Source organism: Neopsephotus bourkii, unplaced genomic scaffold (genome assembly GCF_033783945.1).
Source record: "Neopsephotus bourkii isolate Nb327-2 ecotype Australia unplaced genomic scaffold, CSIRO-AGI_Nbou_v1 NB_1330, whole genome shotgun sequence".
Taxonomy (NCBI): Eukaryota; Metazoa; Chordata; class Aves; order Psittaciformes; family Psittacidae; genus Neopsephotus; species Neopsephotus bourkii.
The window spans coordinates 22,273-42,154 of NW_026901810.1; the positions used below are offsets into that span (position 1 = coordinate 22,273).

General features: G+C 58.1%; 2 protein-coding genes across 2 annotated transcripts; one reads left to right on the plus strand and one right to left on the minus strand.

The window, feature by feature from the left end:
• Window positions 1-9,352: 9,352 nt before the first annotated feature.
• On the plus strand, window positions 9,353-14,296 carry LOC133219226 (cytochrome c oxidase subunit 7A1, mitochondrial-like). Its single transcript, XM_061366396.1, has 4 exons — window positions 9,353-9,471; window positions 13,316-13,412; window positions 13,827-13,911; window positions 14,233-14,296. Exons 1-4 carry the CDS (start codon window positions 9,353-9,355, stop codon window positions 14,286-14,288), a joined length of 357 nt encoding a protein of 118 aa, XP_061222380.1. The 3' UTR covers window positions 14,289-14,296.
• A 3,077-nt stretch (window positions 14,297-17,373) lies between these two features.
• On the minus strand, window positions 17,374-19,669 carry LOC133219227 (trithorax group protein osa-like). The gene is made up of 6 exons (XM_061366397.1): window positions 19,627-19,669; window positions 19,230-19,317; window positions 19,079-19,154; window positions 18,515-18,569; window positions 18,122-18,442; window positions 17,374-17,461 (listed from the first exon to the last, which is right to left on the minus strand). Exons 1-6 carry the CDS (start codon window positions 19,662-19,664, stop codon window positions 17,374-17,376), a joined length of 666 nt encoding a protein of 221 aa, XP_061222381.1. The 5' UTR covers window positions 19,665-19,669.
• Between the last annotated feature and the right edge of the window lie 213 nt (window positions 19,670-19,882).

Sequence of the window (19,882 nt, forward strand, 5' to 3'; positions counted from 1 at the left end):
TTACCCCGGGAGCTCCCTAGCCCCAACCAAGCGCAGCTTTCGCCGCGTCTAACAGGCAGGCTTTACCAAATCAGACTTCGCGAGGCCAGATGCAGCTTTCACCGCATCTCTCTGGTAGACTTTTCGAAGCCAAAGTTTCACCAAACCAAGCAGGCTTCGCCTACAGCCAAGCTTATCAGAAGTCTATGCCCTTACACTTCACTGAAATTCGGTACCGTAAATACCAAACCATACGAAAAATCGGTACCATAATTACCAAACCATACTAAAATTCGGTACCGTAATTACCAAACCATACTTTACAAATCAGAAAAAAAAGAAAAAGCACCTTCCTTACCATACCAGAGGTCCGTCGTGAGCAGCAGAGGTCGGTCGCGGTCGATGGCTCCCCGAGAATCTCTCGGTGCCGGCTGGAGCAGGACCGAAACGCGATCCGCCTCAGCAATGCCCGCGAGGTCCCATCTGGGTCGCCAAAATGTTAGCGGAGGAACTGACGCATAACCACCGGAATGGTTATATGAGGTGCTTTATTGCAGCACTGGGAAACCAGGGGCACGCGCCCAAATCTGGCTTCGACCTCGTCACATCGCGTTCGCAATTTATACACTGAAGGTTACATAATTAATACATATTCAATACAGATTGCATCATTAACTAATACATATGCATTAAGGATTGCCACATCAGTCTATTATGACATCAGTCTCTTCTGCGCTTGCGCAGCCCCCCTCTGGTGGTCGTCCTGATGAAGTAAGGAGTCTTCCTCGGATGAAGTAAGAAGTCTTCCTCGGCTTGTTCTTTTCACCTTTTTGTCCTCTGGACATATCCCAGCCATTATGTGGACGCCAGCATTGTTCTATTTTCCCTTGACTACCTCTGGTAATTTCTAGGTTCTGCTTGGGTAGAATTTCACAATATACCTCTCTAAATTCACCCATACACCCTTCACCATATATGGTTATATAAGCTCTTGCTACCAAGACTACCATTGTATCACTGGTTACAGGTTAACCACGATACCGGACTGCAGACGGAACTGCAAAATTATAGCTCTTTCTAATCTACAAAATCACACTATTGATTTATAAACCTCTCAAACATAATCGTTCCTACCATTTTATATGATTATTTATCTTAAAAACTTCACTCTTTTCTAACATTGTCACCTCTGCTGTCACCGCACAGGACGGCAGCCGTGGACGTGGAGCCGGTTTATGCCTTCTGAGGGCACAGGTAGGGAACGGGGGCCAATGGGGGGGATCTGGGGTCACCCCATTGTTTGGGACCTGACCCCCATGGTCCCTTTCACCCCATGGCCCTTGTCACCCCATCATTCCTATCACCCCATGGTCCCTATCACCCCATGGTCCCTATCTCCCTATGATCCCTATCACCCCATGGTCCCTATCTCCCCATGTTCCCTATCATCCCCCAATCCCTATGTCCCCCTGATTCCTATCTCCCCCTGTCCCTATCTCCCCATGGTCCCTATCTCCCCCTGTCCCTATCACCCCCCTGGTCCCTATCTCCCCCTGTCCCTATCTCCCCCTGTCCCTATCACCCCCCATGTCCCTATCACCCCCCCTGGTCCCTATCACCCCATGGTCCCTATCACCCCATGATCCCTGTCACCCCCTGGTCCCTATCTCCCTACGATCCCTATCACCCCATGGTCCCTATCTCCCTATGTTCCCTATCACCCCCCCATCCCTATCACCCCCCTGTCCCTATCTCCCCCTGATCCCTATCTCCCTATGTTCCCTATCACCCCCCTGTCCCTATCTCCCCCTGATCCCTATCTCCCTATGTTCCCTACCACCCCCCCTGATCCCTATCTCCCCCTGTCCCTATCACCCCCGTGCCCCCCCATCCCCGCTCACCTGTCCCTGACCCCGCAGGGGCCCGGTGGTGGCTGTGGCCATGGGCTCTGAGCGGGGGCTCTGCTGCAGCGCCGGCCTCGACGCCTGCATCCTCTGCTGGCGCCTGCCCGAGCTCCACAGGGACCCCTACGATGGCTACGGTGGGGACCATGGGGGGCACGGGGAGGGGCATAGGGCCACCAGGGGCAGGCCGGGAAGCAAGGGGGGTCATTTGGGGTCACGTGGAGCTGATTTGGGGTCACTCGGGGACGTTTGGGGTCACACAGGGTTTATTTGGGGTCACTCGGGGTCATCTGGGGTCCCTCGGTGCAGTTTGGGGTCCCCTGCTGCAGTTTTGGGGTCCCCTGCTGCAGTTTTGGGGTCCCTCGGTGCAGTTTTCGGATCCCTCGGTGCAGTTTCGGGATCCATCGGTGAAGTTTTCGGGTCTTTCGTTGCAGTTTGGATCCCCTGGTGCAGTTTGGGGTCCCTCGGTGCAGTTTTGGGGTCCCTCGGTGCAGTTTTTGGGTCCCTCGGTGCAGTTTTGTGGTCCCTCGGTGCAGTTTTCGGATCCCTCGGTGCAGTTTCGGGATCCGTCGGTGGAGTTTTCGGGTCTTTCGGTGCAGTTTGGATCCCCTGGTGCAGTTTGGAGTCCCTCGGTGCAGTTTTGGGGTCCCTCGGTGAAGTTTGGGGTCCCTCGGTGCACTTTTCAGGTCCCTTGGTGCAGTTTTGGGGTCCCCTGGTGCAGCTTTGGGGTCCTTCAGTGCAGTTTTGGGGTCCCCTGATGCAGTTTGGGGTCCCTCGGTGCAGTTTTGGGTCCCTCGGTGCAGTTTGGGTCCCTCGGTGCAGTTTGGGGTCCCTCGGTGTACTTTTCGGGTCCCTTGGTGAAGTTTTCGGGTCCCCTGGTGCAGTTTTGGGGTCCTTCGGTGCAGTTTTGGGGTCCCTCGGTGCAGTTTGGGGTCCCTCGGTGCAGTTTGGGGTCCCTCGGTGCAATTTTTGGGTCCCTCGATGCATTTTGGGGTCCCTCGGTGCAGTTTGGGGTCCCTCGGTGCAGTTTGGGCTCCCCTGGTGCAGTTTGGGGTCCCCTGCTGCAGTTTTGGGGTCCCTCGGTGCAGTTTTCGGATCCGTCGGTGCAGTTTCGGGATCCATCGGTGAAGTTTTCGGGTCTTTTGGTGCAGTTTGGATCCCCTGGGGCAGTTTTGTGGTCCCTCGGTGCAGTTTTCGGATCCCTCGGTGCAGTTTGGGGTCCCTCGGTGCAGTTTGGGGTCCCCTGGTGCAGTTTTGGGTTCCCTCGGTGCAGTTTGGGTCCCCTGGTGCAGTTTTGGATCCCTCGATGCAGTTTGGGGTCTCCTGGTGGAGTTTGGGGTCCCTCGGTGCAGTTTTGCGGTCCCTCGTTGCAGTTTTGGGGTCCCTCGGTGCAGTTTTGGGGTCCCTCGGTGCAGTTTGGGGTCCCTCAGTGCAGTTTGAGGTCTGTGGTGCAGTTTGGGGTCCCTCGGTGCAGTTTTGGGGTCCCTTGGTGCAGTTTGGGTTCCCTCAGTGCAGTTTGGGGTCCCCTGGTGCAGTTGGGGGTTCCCTGGTGCAGTCTGGGGTCCCTTGGTGCAGTTTGGGCTCCCTCGGTGCAATTGCGATCCCTCGGTGCAGTCTGGGGTCCCTTGGTGCAGTTTGGGGTCCCCTGGTGCAGATGGGGGTCCCCTGGTGAAGTTTGGTGTCCCTCGGTGCACTTTGGGGTCCCCTGGTGCAGTTTGGCGTCCCCTGGTGAAGTTTGGGGCCCCTCGGTGCAGTTTGGGGTCCCCTGGTGTGGTTTCGGGTCTCCTGGTGCAGTTTGGGGTCCCTCGTTGCAGTTTGGGGTCCCTCGGTGCAGTTTTGGGTCCCTCGGTGAAGTTTTGAGGTACCTCGGTGCAGTTTTGGGTCCCTCGGTGCAGTTTGGGGTCCCTCGATGCAGTTTTGGGTCCCTCGGTGCAGTTTTGGGTCCCTTGGTGCAGTTTTGGGGTCCCTCGGTGCAGTTTGGGGTCTCCTGGTGTAGCTTGGGGTCCCTCGGTGCAGTTTTGGGGTCCCTCGGTGCACTTTGGGGTCCCTTGGAGCATTTTGGGGTCCCCTGGTGCAGTTTGGGGTCCCTCGGTGCAGTTTGGGCTCCCCTGGTGCAGTTTGGGTTCCCTCTGTGCAGTTTGGGGACCCCTGGTGCAGTTGGGGGTCCCCTGGTGAAGTTTGGGGTCCCTCGGTGCAGTTTGGGGTCCCTTGGTGCAGTTTGGGGTCCCTCGGTGCAGTTTGGGGTCCCTTGGTGCAGTTTTGGGTCCCCTGGTGCAGTTTGGGATCCCTCGGTGCAGTTGGGGTCCCCTGGTGAAGTTTGGGGTCCCTCGGTGCAGTTTGGGGTCCCACGGTGCACTTTTCGGGTCCCTTGGTGCAGTTTGGGGTCCCACGGTGCACTTTTCGGGTCCCTTGGTGCAGTTTTCGGGTCCCCTGGTGCAGTTTGGGGTCCTTCGGTGCAGTTTTGGGGTCCCTCGGTGTAGTTTTGGGGTCCCTTGGTGCAGTTTGGGATCCCCCTGATGCAGTTTGGGGTCCCTCGGTGCAGTTTTCGGGTCCCTTGGTGTATTTTGGGGTACCTCGGTGCAGTTTTGGGGTCCCTCGGGGCAGTTTTGGGTCCCTCGGTGCAGTTTGGGGTCCCCTGGTGCAGTTTTGGGGTCCCTCGGTGCAGTTTGGTGTCCCTCGGTGCAGTTTGGGGTCCCGTGGTGCAGTTTCGGGTCCCCTGGTGCAGTTTTGGGTCCCTCGGTGCAGGTTGAGGTCTGGTGCAGTTTTGGGGTCCCTCGGTGCAGTTCGGGGCCCCCTGGTGCATTTTGGGGTCCCTCGGTGCAGTTTTGGGCCTTCTGGTGCAGTTTGGGGTCCCTCGGTGCAGTCTGGGGTCCCCTGGTGCAATTTTGGGTCCCCTGGTGCTGTTTGGGCTGCCTCGCTGCTCTTTTGGCGTCCCTCGGTGCAGTTTTGGGGTCCCTTGGTGCAGTTTGGGGTCCCCTGATGCAGTTTGGGGTCCCTCGGTGCAGTTTTTGGGTCCCTCGGTGCAGTTTGGGGTCCCTCGGTGCAGTTTTGGGGTCCCTCGGGGCAGTTTGGGGTCCCTCGGTGCAGTTTGGGGTCCCCTGGCGAAATTTTGGGTCCCCTGGTGCTGTTTGGGCTGCCTCGCTGCTCTTTTGGGGTCCCTTGGTGCAGTTTGGGGTCTCCTGGTGCACTTGGGGGTCCCCCGGTGCAGTTTGGGCTCCCCTGGTGCAGTTTGAGGTCCCCTGGTGCAGTTTGGGGTCTCCTGGTGCAGTGTGGGGTCCCCTGGTGCAGTTTTGGGGTCCCTCAGTGCAGTTTGGGGTCCCTCGGTGCAGTTTGGGGTCCCTCGGTGCAGTTTTGGGGTCCCTCGGTGCAGTTTTGGGGTCCCTTGGTGCAGTTTGGGGTCCCCTGATGCAGTTTGGGGTCCCTCGGTGCAGTTTTTGGGTCCCTCGGTGCAGTTTGGGGTCCCTCGGTGCAGTTTTGGGGTCCCTCGGGGCAGTTTGGGGTCCCTCGGTGCAGTTTGGGGTCCCCTGGCGAAATTTTGGGTCCCCTGGTGCTGTTTGGGCTGCCTCGCTGCTCTTTTGGGGTCCCTTGGTGCAGTTTGGGGTCTCCTGGTGCACTTGGGGGTCCCCCGGTGCAGTTTGGGCTCCCCTGGTGCAGTTTGAGGTCCCCTGGTGCAGTTTGGGGTCTCCTGGTGCAGTGTGGGGTCCCCTGGTGCAGTTTTGGGGTCCCTCAGTGCAGTTTGGGGTCCCTCAGTGCAGTTTGGGGTCCCTCGGTGCAGTTTGGGGTCCCTCGGTGCAGTTTTGGGGTCCCTCGGTGCAGTTTAGGGTCCCCTGGTGCAGTTTGGGGTCCCTCGAAGCAGTCTGGGGTCCCTCGGTGCAGTTTGGGCTCCCCTGGTGCAGTTTTTGGTCCCCTGGTGGAGTTTGTGGTCCACTGGTGCAGTTTGGAGTCCCTCGGTGCAGTTTTGGAGTCCCTCGGTGCAGTTTGGGTTCCCCTGGTGCAGTCTGGAGTCCCCTGGTGCAGTTTTGGGGTCCCTCGGTGCAGTTTGGCCTCCCTCGGTACAATTGGGGTCCCTCGGGGCAGTTTGGGGTCCCCTGGTGCAGTTTGGGGTCCCTCGGTGCAGTCTGAGCTCCCTCGGTATAATTGGGGTCCCTCGGGGCAGTTTGGTGTCCCTCGGTGCAGTTTGGGGTCCCCTGGTGCAGTTTGGGCTCCCTCGCTGCTGTTTTGGGGTCCCTCGGTGCAGTTTGGGCTTCCCTGGTGCAGTTTGGGGTACCTCGGTGCAGTTTCGGGTCCCTCGGTGCATTTTGGGGTCCCCTGGTGCAGTTTCGGGTCCCTCGGTGCAGTTTGGGGTCCCTCGGTGCAGTTTGGGTTCCCCTGGTGCAGTTTGGGGTCCCTCGGTGAAGTTTGGGGTCCACTGGTGGAATTTGGGGTCCCTCGGTGCAGTTTTGGGGTCCCTCGGTGCAGTTTAGGGTCCCCTGGTGCAGTTTGGGGTCCCCTGGTGCAGTTGTGGGTCCCTTGGTGCAGTTTGTGGTCCCTCGGTGCAGTTTTGAGGTCCCCAGGTGCAATTTTGGCTCCCCAGGTGCAGTTTGGGGTCCCCTGGTGCAGTTTTCGGTCCCTCGGTGCAGTTTTGCAGTCCCCTGGTGCAGTTTGGCGTCCCCTGGTGCAGTTTGGGGTTCCCTGGTGCAGTTTGGGGTCCCTCGGTGCAGTTTTTGGGTCCCTTGGTGCAGTTTTGGGGTCCCTTGGTGCAGTTTTGGGGTCCCTCAGTGCAGTCTGGGGTCCCCTGTTGCAGTTTGGGGTCCCCAGGTGCAATTTTGGCTCCCCTGGTGCAGGCTGGGGTCCCTCGGTGCAGTTTTGGGGTCCCTCGGTGCATTTTTGGCTCCCTTGGTGCACTTTGGGGTCCCTCGGTGCAGTCTGGGGTCCCTCGGTGCAGTTTTGGCATCCCTCGGTGCAGCTTTCGGGTCCTCTGGTTTAGTTTTGGGTCCCTCGGTGCAGTTGGGGGGCCCCTGGTGCAGTTTTAGGTCCCCTGGTGCAGTTTGGGGTCCCCTGGTACAGTTTGGGGTCCCTCTGTGCAGTTTTGGGGTCCCTCAGTGCAGTTTTGCTGTCCCCTGGTGCAGTTTTGTCTCCCCTGGTGCAGTTTGGGGTCCAAAACTTTGTGTCCCAAACTCTATCCCCAGCATCACCTCCACCTCCAGCCCCTTTGTGCCCCCCCACCCCCTAGTCTCCCCCGTTGCCCTCTTTGTGCCCCCAACCCCCTTATCCCCCCATTACCCCCTTTGTGCCCCCTACCTCCTAATTCCCCCCATTGCCCCCTTTGTGCCCCCCCAATTCCCCCATCACCCCCTTTGTGCCCCCACCCCCTAATCCCCCTATTGCCCCCTTTGTACCCTCAACTCCTAACCCCCCCATAACCCCCTTTGCCCCCCACCCCCATTACCCCCCCATTGATACCTCCTTTATCCCCCCCTTAAGGCCACGACTGCTCCCTGCGCCTCTGGCACCTCTCTCACCGGACCTGTGTGCAGGAGCTCCGTGCCCATCGCCGCAAACAGGACGAGGCCGTGGACGCCATCGCCTTCCACCGATGCCACAGCCTCAGCACCAGTGCTGGCGCCATCGCCAAGGTCTCTGTGTGACCCCAGGGACGGGTGGGCACCAATGGGACAGACACACAAACACACCCCCCCCATCACCATCACTGTCACAATGGCAACAATGGGGGCTCCAGGATAACCCCCCCATCACCAGTGTCACCATGGCAACGATGGGGGCTCCAGCATACCCCACACCATGGGGGTATAGGGAGGGGAGCTGTGGGCTCTGGTACTCCTCCACGGGGCAGTTCTGGGTTCTAAATACCCCCCTTCCCATGGGTGATTGCCGGTTCTAGATGCCCCTCTGAGGGCAATTATGGGCTCTAGATGTAGGTAGTTAGGGTCTGGCGGTCGGAAGATGTCGCACTGTACGGAAAGGTAAGACCCCCCTCCGAGTAGCCAATAGGGCCTAGCCTAGGTCGTAAGCAGACGGACGTGACGTTGTAAACCCAGGCTATATAACACCGTGTTACTCGCCAATAAACGCCATTTGCCATCCACTGCATTGGTGTCCATGAGCTGATGGCCCGAGCGGCCTGGGGTTGGTCGCCGTGCCGTTCCTGAACCAGGTCGCCACGCCAACGAAGGCAACAAGTGGTGCTTATGCAAGATTGTAATCACAATATATAGGAACTAAGTCTTAAGCAAATAACAGATGTCCGGTAGTGCCAACAATGCTTATACAAATTGAGCTCTTTGCAAAGGGATGATTTGTCACTCAAAGGTCACGAGATAAGGAAGAAGAAGAACTTACGATTCAGCAATCTTCAAGAAGGCAGAATAAGCAAGAAAACAGAACAAGGACCCTAACAACAGGATACCATAGACTCAGACAATACCCTAACAGGATACGTATGCAGGATGTAAAGAGCACAGATACCAGATGTGATAATGTATAAAAGAGTAAAACCCAAAAGAGACGGTGTGCGTTGCTGGTGGAGTGAAGGCTCCCCTGCGCACCCAGCGCTGCTTGCTTATTGCCTCTCAATAAACTGTAAATAAATTAAATTTGGACCAAAACCCTGTCTATGCTAAATTTTTATAACAGCTGGAAGCCCTTGTGAAGATCGTATCTCAGTTACATAAGCAGTGGGGTATTGATTGTAAGCCCAGAGATTTTACTCTTGCAGTTGCGACGCTTTTACAAACTGGGGTCATTGACCAGCCAGTGGATATTCTCCACCCTGAGGTGTGGGATAAATGCACTAAAGCGTTGTTCGAGGAAATGATGTCCTCGGGTAGTGGGAAATACCTTAAGTCATGGGGGAAAGTCGTACAGGCCCTGCGGAAGGCCATACAAGAGCAGGAGACCTGGAAGGCAGCAAAGAACTTTTTGTTGGCTATCCCGAAATTGGGAGTCGGGGAAGCTACACAAACTCTGCACCCCCGAGACGGTGACGGCGCTACTGAGCCTAAAGATATGCAGAAAGGCGACATGCCTCCCCAGTCCCTGAATCCCGACCCGCCTACGGAGGGACAGGAACGAGCAAAATCCTTTTGGGGTGGGTTGGTCGAGGAGGCAGGGGCGCGGCGGAGAAGGAGTCCGAGGCAATTGGGGTTAGAGCACAGCCCTATGCGCCCCAAAATGGCGCCGAGCGGAGAGGAGGGCGGGGCGAAGATGTCCCCGGCGGGAACAGGAGGGAAGTGCTAGAACTGACAAGAGCGCGCAAAGGGGGGGGGGGAGGAGAATGAGGAGAACCGAAAGGGGGAGGGGCGGGCGAGCGAGGGGCGGACAGCCAATCAGAGAGGCCGTCGGGAAAAATGCCGTTGTAGGGCAAACACCCCGCCGAGCAGGGGGCGGGGCGAACCAGGAGGGCGGGGAGAGCCCAGAGGGAGGGAACGGCCCGCCCACAAGACAAGCGGGCGGGGCCGGAGCCCAACGAAATGGCACGGGAAACCGGAAGTAACCGGTCAGTCGACTTCCGACTCGGACTCTGGCACTACCTGGGGCTCGCGGCTCGCGGCTCGCAACCGATTCAAACTCAGAGGAGGAGGAAACGGAGGTAAACAAAGCTAAGAGCCGAAGGATTCCCATCCGGACTAAAGAGGAACGGCGAGGGGAAGAAGTCCCTCTCACGGACTGGAAGGAAATAGAGCTTGCATGTGCCGACTGGGCCCCATCAGTCAAACTAGCATTCCTGATCGGGTGACAGAGGGGGGACAGAGGGTGCGCTTGCCAATAAACCCTAAGGATGTACAAGCAATTGTTAAGGCAGTTGTGGATAAATGGCTTAATTCTGCCGTGGTCTCCACCCTCATAGATGGTGTTTTCGGAAGAGACGATATGCTCCCGTTTGATATAAAACGGGAATGGAGATGGGGATGGGAACAACGATGGAGGCTAGCCCTTACAGGGCGAGGGTGTGCCGCTGTTAGAAAAAATGGCAGAGTTAGGTGGTGCCCATTTAAATCCATTAAACTAGACCTCCATAATAAAACTAATGAAAATTGTGAGTTTCTGTTCACAGGATTAGATCATCGAACGCCCTCGTAACTCGTACGCCCCGGTGACAAGAGTGGATGACAAGTCACCAACCATCCCGTCCGCACCCGGGAGCTCCACACCAGCGGAACCCGAGCAACAGCGAAATAGCCCCCAAGGGAGGGGGCCACGATGCCTTTGTCTGATTTTGATTTTGGGGTTTGTTACTGTAGGGCCAGTAGAATGATCGTGCTGATATTACTCCTTGGACCCTATATATTGAATCGCCTTGTGTCATTTGTCAAGAGCCGGCTAGAACAGGTTAACATGTTTGTAGAAAGCCACCAACTACTTTAAGAATGTATCTACTCAGTATTACCCCCACTTATCCCAATTTACAACCCATCCCCTTAATTACCCCTCACTAACCACTTACCTGGAGCCACTAACCACTAACCTGAAGTGCCTCATCCTGTAACATTTTATATGTATATGTGTACCCTTTTCGACTTTTCTACTGTTTTACTTTTTATATTAGCCTATTTAATTAAACATAGGGAGGGGGGAAATGTAGGTAGTTAGGGTCTGGCGGTCGGAAGATGTCGCGCTGTACGGAAAGGTAGGACCCCCCTCTGAGTAGCCAATAGGGCCTAGCCTAGGTCGTAAGCAGACGGACGTGACGTTGTAAACCCAGGCTATATAACACCGTGTTACTCGCCAATAAACGCCATTTGCCATCCACCGCATTGGTGTCCGTGAGCTGATGGCCCGAGCGGCCTGGCGTTGGTCGCCGTGCCGTTCCTGAACCAGGTCACCACGCCAACGAAGGCAACATCTAGATGCCCCCCCAATGGCGATTGTGGGTTCTAGATGCCCCTCTGAGGGTAATTACGGGCTATAGAAGCCCCTCTGAGGGTAATTACAGGCTCTAGATGCCCCTCTGAGGGCAATTTTGTGCTCTAGATGCCCCTCTGGCAGCAGTTGTGGGCTCTAGATACCCCCTGGGGGTAATTATGGGCTCTATGTGCCCCCCCCAAGGGCACTGATGGGCTTTGTCTACCCCTCTGAGGGCAACAGTGGGCACTATATGCCCCTGCATGGGCAATTACAGGGTCTGTATACTTCTCTGGGGGTAATTATAGGCTCTATCTGCCCCTCTGAGGGCATTTACAGGCTCTGGTTGCCCCCTGAGTGTAATTGCAGGCTCTAGATGCCCCCCCATGGGCAATTATGGGTTCTATATGCTTCTCTGAGGGCAATTATGGGCTCTAGGTGCCCCTCGGGGGGTAATTCTGGCTCTATGTGCCCCTTTGGGGCAATTATGGGCCCTCTATCTGCCCTGGGGGCAATTAACACCTCTATTTGCCCCCATCTCATCCTGGGGGGGTGCTCTCTGTACCCCCAGGGGTACTTAAGGGCTCTGTGTGTGTGTGTGTGTGTGTGTCCCCAGGGGGGCAATAACAGCCTCTCTACCCCCTGGGGGGGCACTACATTCCCCTGGGGGCAATTATGGCCTCTATTTGAGAGGGGGAGCAATTATGAGCATTATCCCCCCCCCAAGGGGGGCAATTATGGACTTTATACCCCTCCCATGGGCAGTTCCATTCTGAAGGCCTTTGGGGGGGTCCCCCAACACTGCCCCCTTACCCTCCCATGTATATTTGTACAGCCCACTGTGTGATAGTCCGCCCCCCCCCCCCCAAAATTGGTCCTTTTTAATGCTGGCTCCTTTTTAATGTATTTATTGGGGGGAAGGGGGGGTCATGGCTCCAATAAAACCCTTTGGAAGAGCCCTGTGGTGCTGCTGGGGGGTGGGGAAAGAAGGGCGCCCCCCCCCCAGACCCTAATACAGCCCCCGTTGTGCCTTAATACCCCCCATTGCCCCCTTTGTGCCCCCCCATTGCCCCCCTTTGTGCCCCCAGCCCCCAAACCCCCATTGCCCCCTTTGTGCCCCCCAACCCTTAATACCCCCTCATTGCCCCCTTTGTGCCCCCCAGCCCCTAATCCCCCCATTGCCCCCTTTGTGACCCCCAACCCTTAATACCCCCCCTTGCCCCCTTTGTACCCCCCATTGCCCCCTTTGTGCCCCCCAGCCTCCAATCCCTCCATTGCCCCCCTTTGTGCCCCCCAACCCTTAATACCCCCTCATTGTCTCCTAATCCAATTGCTCCCTTTGTGCCCCCCAGCCCCCAAACCTCCATTGCCCCCTTTCTGCCCCCCATTGCTCCATTTCTGCCCCCCAACCCTTAATACCCCCATTGCCCCCCTTTGTGCCCTCCAACCCCCTAATCCCCCCCATTGCCCCTTTGTGCTCCCCAGCCCCTAATACCCCCCATTGCCCCTTAGTGCCCCCCAGCCCCCAATCCCCCCATTGCCGCTTTGTGCCCCCCAACCCTTAATACCCCCATTGCCCCCTTTGTGCCCCCCACCCCCTAATCCCCCCATTGCCCCTTTGTGCCCCCCACCCCCTAATCCCCCCATTGCCCCTTTGTGCCCCCCACCCCCTAATCCCCCCCCTTTGTGCCCCCACCCCCTTATATGGAGCAAAGGGGGGGCCACACCGGGGGGTGTCACCGGACACACGTCACTGGGGGGGGTGGCACCGGCCCTTTGTGGTGGCAGAGGACGAGTGAGCTCAGCATGGGGCTGCTGCGGGTATGGGGGGGACACCCCATGGAGGGGTCTATAGGATACATGGGGGGGTATGGGGGGAACACCCCATAGGGGGTCTATAGGATACATAGGGGGGTATGGGGGGGACAACCCATGGGGGGTCTATAGGATACATGGGGGGGTATGGGGGGGGACACCCCATGGGGGTCTATAGGATACATGGGGGGGTATGGGGGGGGTCTATAGGATACATGGGGGGGTATGGGGGGACACCCCATGGGGGTCTATAGGATACATGGGGGGTATGGGGGGGTCTATAGGATACATGGGGGGTATGGGGGGGTCTATAGGATACATGGGGGGTATGGGGGGTGTGGGGGGAACACCCCATGAGGATCTACAGGATACACGGGGAGGCTATGGGGGGGGTCTATAGGATACATGGGGGGGGGTATGGGGGGGACTATAGGATACATGGGGGGTATGGGGGGGACAACCCATGGGGGTCTATAGGATACATGGGGGGGTATGGGGGGGGTCTATAGGATACATGGGGGGGTATGGGGGGAACACCCCATGGGGGTCTATAGGATACATGGGGGGGGGTATGGGGGGACACCCCATGGGGGTCTATAGGATACATGGGGGGTATGGGGGGGACAACCCATGGGGGTCTATAGGATACATGGGGGGGGTATGGGGGGGGCATGGGGGGGTCTATAGGATACATGGGGGGGGCATGGGGCGTTCGTTATGGGGGTTCAGATGGGGGGGCTCGGACCCCCCCGCCCCCCCCCCCCCCCCCCCCCCCACCCCACCCCCCCCCCGAGGCTGCTGCGGTCTCTGAGTCCTGCTGCCCCCCCCCGGCACCTCCATAACCGAGTCCGGGAGCACCAGAAACTGTTCCAGGTGGGGGGCTCCCATGAAGGGGGTCACACTTTGGGGGGGGGTCAATGGGGGGGCTCCCATGAAGGGGGTCAGACTTTGGGGGGGTCAATTGGGGGGTCCCATTAAGGGGGTCACACATTGGGGGGGTGCCATTAAGGGGGTCACACTTTGGGGGGGTCAATTGGGGGGTGCCATTAAGGGGGTCACAATGGGGGGGGTCAATTGGGGGGGCCCATTAAGGGGGTCACACTTTGGGGTTGTCAATTGGGGGGGTTCCATTAAGGGGGTCCCACTTTGGGGGGGGTCACTTTAAGGGGTTGCTATGGGGGGGGTCACTTGGGGAATCCCATTATAGGGTTGTCTTTGGGGGGGTCCCTATGGGGGGGTCCTTTAGGGGGGTGCCAGTGCCCTGATGTCCCCTTTCCCCCCCCCCAGGAGGACAATGGGCTCCCCGTGTATCTCAAGGGGGGGGCCATGGACTCGGCCCTTTTCCGCCTGACCTCCCTCATCTGTACCGGGGGTACGGGGGAGATAAGGACCATGGGGGAGTATAAGGACCATGGGGGGGTATAAGGACAATGGGGGTGTTAAAAGGACCATGGGGTGGTATATGGACCATAGGGGGTATAAGGACCATGGGGGGGGTATATGGACCATGGGGTGTTGTATGGACCATAGGGGTGGTATAAGGACAATGGGGGGCTATGAGGACCGGAGGGGGTATAAGGTCCATTGGGAGGGGGGCACAGACACCTGCGGGTCCATAATGGGTCCTTTATGGGGGGGCCCTGGGGTCTATGGGGGTGTCCCTGACCCCTCCCCCCTCTGTCACCCCCCACAGGTACCTGTTACTCGCTGTGGTGCCTGGGTCAGGCCTCAAGAGCCAAGAAGCCCTGACCCCCCCATGGCCCCTCCCCCCTCCCCCAAGCAATAAATGGCTCCAGTGAAGCTGTGGGGCAGGTTTGGGACATGGGGGAGGCGGGGGGGGGGAAGGGGGGGGCCCATAGGCACCAATGGGGTTTTATTGCTCAATGGGAACGGGCGCTTCCCCCCCTGGGGATCCCCAAGTTTGTGTGGTCCCTGTGCCCCCCCCCCCGCAGGGCAAGACCAGCCTCCCCCGGGGCAATAAATAGCGTTGGGGGTAAAAGTGGCAGGGATGGGATGGGGATGGGATGGGGATGGGGTGGGGATGGGGTGGGGATGGGATGGGGATGGGATGGGGATGGGATGGGGATGGGATGGGGATGGGGATGGGATGGGGATGGGGATGGATGGGATAGGGATGGGATGGGGATGGATGGGATAGGGATGGGATGGGGATGGAGATGGGATGGGGATGGGCATGGGGTGGGGATGGGATGGGGATGGGGTGGGATGGAGATGGGGATGGGATGGGGACCAGGACAAGGAGGTGACAGGAGAGGACAGGGATGGGATGGGGATGAGGACAGGGATGGGGACCTCAGGGATTGGGACCACTGGGATGGGCACAGGGATGGGATGGAGATGGGGGCAGGGGTGGGGATGGGATGGGGGTGGGGACCCCCTGGCTGGGGGGCGGGGCGATTCCCAGGGTGTCAGCAGCGCCCCCCCCGGGCCGCCAGCAGCAGCTGCAGGGGGGGTGGGGGGGGGTCCCCGACGCCGTCCCCCTCCCGCTCCCGGTCCGGCCGCACCGCGCGGCCCTGCTGGAGGCTGAAGAGGCGAGCGCGAGTGCTGCGGGGACGGAACAGCCCCAGGGAGCCTGTGGAACCCTATGGGCACCTATGGAACCCTATGGAACCCTATGGACACCTATGGAACCCTATGGGCACCTATGGGCACCTACGGAACCCTATGGGCACCTATGGAACCCTATGAACACCTATGGACCCCTATAGACCCCTATGAACCCCTATAGACCTGCATGGACCCCTGTAGACCCCTATGGACCCATATGGAACCCTACAGACATCTGTGGACACCTATGGACCCCTATGGGCCCCTATGGACACCTATGGAACCCTATGGACACCTAGGGACACCTATGGACCCCTATGGACCCCTATAGACCCCTATGAATCCCTATAGACCTGCATGAACTTGTATGGAGCCCTATAGACCCCTATGGACCCATATGGACCCCTATGGACCCATATACACCCCTATAGACCCGTGTGGACCAGTATATGGGACCTGTAGAGACCCTTATGGACCCATACAGACCCGTATAAACCTGTATGGACTTGTGTGGACCTTTATAGACCAATATTGACCCTTATGGACCTGTATACACCCCTGTAGATGCTTATGGACCAGTATAGACCACTATAGACCTGCATGGACCACTATGGACTCATATAGACCCATCTAGCCCAGTATAGACCCCTATAGCCCATACATATGGACTCATATAGACCCCTATAGCCCACCATGGACCCCTATAGCCCATACGTATGGACTCATATAGACCCCTATAGCCCACCATGGACCCCTATAGCCCATATGTATGGACTCGTATAGACCCCTATAGCCTACCATGGACCCCTATAGTCCATATGTATGGACTCGTATAGGCCCCTATAGCCCACCATGGACCCCTATAGTCCATACGTATGGACTCATATAGACCCCTATAGCCCACCATGGACCCCTATAGCCCACCATGGACCCCTATAGCCCAACGTGGACTCCTACAGCCCACCGTGGACCCGTATGGACTCGTATAGACACCTATAGCCCACCATGGACCCCTATAGCCCATATGTATGGACTCATATAGACCCCTATAGCCCATACGTATGGACTAGTATAGACCCCTATAGCCCCATACGTATGGACCCCTATAGCCCACCATGGACCCGTATAGACTCGTATAGACCCATATAGACCAGCATAGACCCCTATAGCCCACCATGGACCCCTATAGCCCATACGTATGGACCCCTATAGCCCACCATGGACCCGTATAGACTCGTATAGACCCATATAGACCAGCATAGACCCCTATAGCCCACCATGGACCCCTATAGCCCATATGTATGGACCCCTATAGCCCACCATGGACCCCTATAGCCCATACATATGGACCCCTATAGCCCACCATGGACCCGTATAGCCCATACGTATGGACCCCTATAGCCCACCATGGACCCCTATAGCCCCCCCCCAGCCCATACAAACCAGTACGGGCGGCGCTCATCGGGGCTCAGGCTCTGCCAGAGCTGCGCCAGCTCCCGCGTGGCCGCGGTGGACGCCAGGCCTGGGTGAGCGCTGGCCCCGGGGCAGCACCGGGGTCAGGTCCCACATCCCAGAACCTGGGCCCCATGCCCCATATCCCATACAGACCATAGCCCTTAGAGCCCATACAGCCCATACAGACCATAGCCCATATAGACCATACCCATTATCCCATATAGACCATAGCCCTTAGATCCCATAGCCCATATAGCCCATAGCCAATATCCCATATAGCCCTTAGAGCCCATACCCCATACAGCTCATATCCCATATAGACCATAGCCCATATAGACCATACCACCCCATATACCCCATATCCCATATATCCCATATCCCATATAGACCATAGGCCATATACCCCATATAGACCATAGCCCGTATACCCCGTACACTATATAGACCACAGCCCATACCCTATATCCCATATAGCGCATATCCCATACCCCATAGCCCATATATCCCATACCCCATATCCCATACCCCATACCCCATGCCCCATATCCCATACCCATACAATATCCCATAACCTGTACACCCCATACCCCATATATCCCATACCCCAAGTCCCACACCCCATACCCCATACACCCCATACCCCAAACCCCATATACCCCATACCATATACCCCATACACCCCATATCCCTTATACACCATACCCCATACCCCATATCCCATATCCCATATCCCATACCCCATACCCCACATCCCATAATACCCACCGGAGGTAGGCCCTCCTGTTGAGGTGACAGAACATGATGAACCCGTTCACGCACTTCTTCTTTGGGGGGGGGGCGGCACCGCCTTGGCCTGGGCCCCGTGGGGGGTGCTCGGGGCTGCCATGGGCCTGTGCCTCCTATGGGGACAGTGGGGTATGGGGGGGGACAATGGGGGATGGGGATGTGGGGTGTGGGTATGGGATATGGGGTATGGAATATGGGGTATGGGATATGGGGTATGGGGTATGGAACATGGGGTATGGGATATGGGGTATGGAATATGGGGTATGGGATATGGGGTATGGGGTATGGAACATGGGGTATGGGGTAGGCAATATGGGATATGGGGTATGGGGCATGGGATATGGGGTATGGGGTATGTGATATGGGGTATGGGGTATGGGGTATGGTATGTGGAGTATGGGATATGGGGTATGGGATATGGGGTATGGGATATGGGGTATGGGGAATGGGATATGGGGTATAGGATATGGGGTATGGGATATGGGGTATGGGATATGGGATATGGGGTATAGGAATATGGGGTATGGGATATGGGGTATGGGATATAAGGGGTATGGGATATAAGGGGTATGGGATATATGGGCTATTTGGGGTATGGGATATATGGGCTATATGGGGTATGGGGTATATGGGGTATATGGGGTATAGGCTATATGGGCTATATGGGGTATATGGGGTATATGGGGTATAGGCTATATGGGCTATATGGGGTATATTTGGTATATGGGGTATATGGGGTATATGGGGTATGGGTCCGGGGGGCTCACTCTCACCTGGGCTCCGATGAAGGCCTCTGGGAACAGCTCTGGGGGGGCTGCAATTGAGCAGGGCCGTGGGCCCCTCCCCCCCCCATTGCCCTCTGTGTGCCCCTCCCCCCCCCAAACCCACCTCGGATCACATCCCCGGGGGGAGCGGGCGGGGGCGGCGATGCCAACAGCGCCCCCTGGCGGGGGGGAGGACACAGCGACACCCCCTCCTCCCTGCCCAGCTCCTCCCAATAGGGCTGGGGGGCGCACAGCGGGGGGCTGGGACCCCCCCGGGTCCCCTCCTCTTCCTCCTCCTCCTCGTAGGGCACCAGCTTCTGATGGGGGGGGCTGGTGGGGGAGGGGCAGCACTTTAGGGGTGCCCCCCCCTTTCATTGTGCCCCCCCCTCCATTATCTCCTACCTTGGGGTGACACCAGCGCTTGGTCCCACGTGCACAGGGTCACCAATGGGGAGGCCTGGGGGGGGGCACAGAGGGCGCCCCAATTAAGGGGGGGTCCCCATTTGATGGGAGGGACCCCAGTTGATGGGGTGCCCCCAGTTGAATAGAAGGGGTCAATTGAATAGGGGGTTCCCCAGTTGAATGGGGGGGGACTCAATTGAGGGGGGGTCCCTAATTGAATAGGGAGTCCCCAGCTAATGGGGTGTCCCCATTTGAGAGGGGGGCACCCATTGAGGGGGGTGCCCAATTGATGGGGTGTCCCCAATTGAGAAAGGGGGTCCCCAATTCAATAGGGGGGGCTCAATTGAGGGGGGGTCCTCAATTGAATAGAGGGTCCCCAATTGAGAAGGGGGGTCCCAAATTAAATAGGGGGGCTCAATTGAGGGAGGGTCCTCAATTGAATGGGGGGTGTCAATTGAGGGGGTTCTCCAATTGCGAAGCGGGGTCTCCATTGAATGGGGGGACTCAATTGATGGGGTGTCCCCAATTGAGGGGGGTCCCCAATTGATGGGGGGTCCCCATTACCTGCCCCCCCTCGCGCGCTGCTCACGCTGCTCCGCAGGTACCGGATGTACCCCAGCACATTCTCCAGCACCTGCTCCTGGGGGGGGTGTCCAGGGGATGTTATTGGGGGGCTGCTCCCCCCAATATGTGCCCCCCCATCCTCTCCCCGTACCTCGCTTTGGGGTACCCTCCTGCCGCGGGGCCATGGAACCATCCGGACCAGCTCCGGGAGCAGCGAGCGCCAGTTCCGGGGGGGGGCTCTGGGGAGGGGGGGACCAAAGGGGGGGATAATTGAGGGGGGGGGGGAGGGCGATACCAGATAGGGACAATGGGGGGACAAGGGGGGGGCGATACCAAAAGGGGGAATTGGGGGGGGAACACTGTTGGAGGGGGAGACATGGGACGATACCAATAGGGGACATGGGGGGGTACATACACACACATAGGGCGATACCGATAGGGGACATGGGGGGATACGTACACACACACAGGACGATACCAAGAGGACACAATGTGGGGGGGACACAGACACCAAAGGGGGACACTGATGCCCCCCCCCAGCCCCTCACCGGCTCCTCCCCGGCAACCTCGAGCCCGGGGGCCACATCTGCGGGGCGGGGGGCGACCAGAACTGGGGGGAGAGAGGGGCTTAAATGGCTCCGGGGGAGAGGGGGGGCTCTCCAACCCTATTGGGGAGGGGGGTCTCAGGCCCTACTTGGGGGTCCCACGACCTTTGGGGGTGTCCCAGGCCCTATTAGGGGGGTTCTGGGTGCTATGGGGAGGGTGTGTCTCAGGCTCCATTGAGGGTGCCCCGGGCCCTATAGG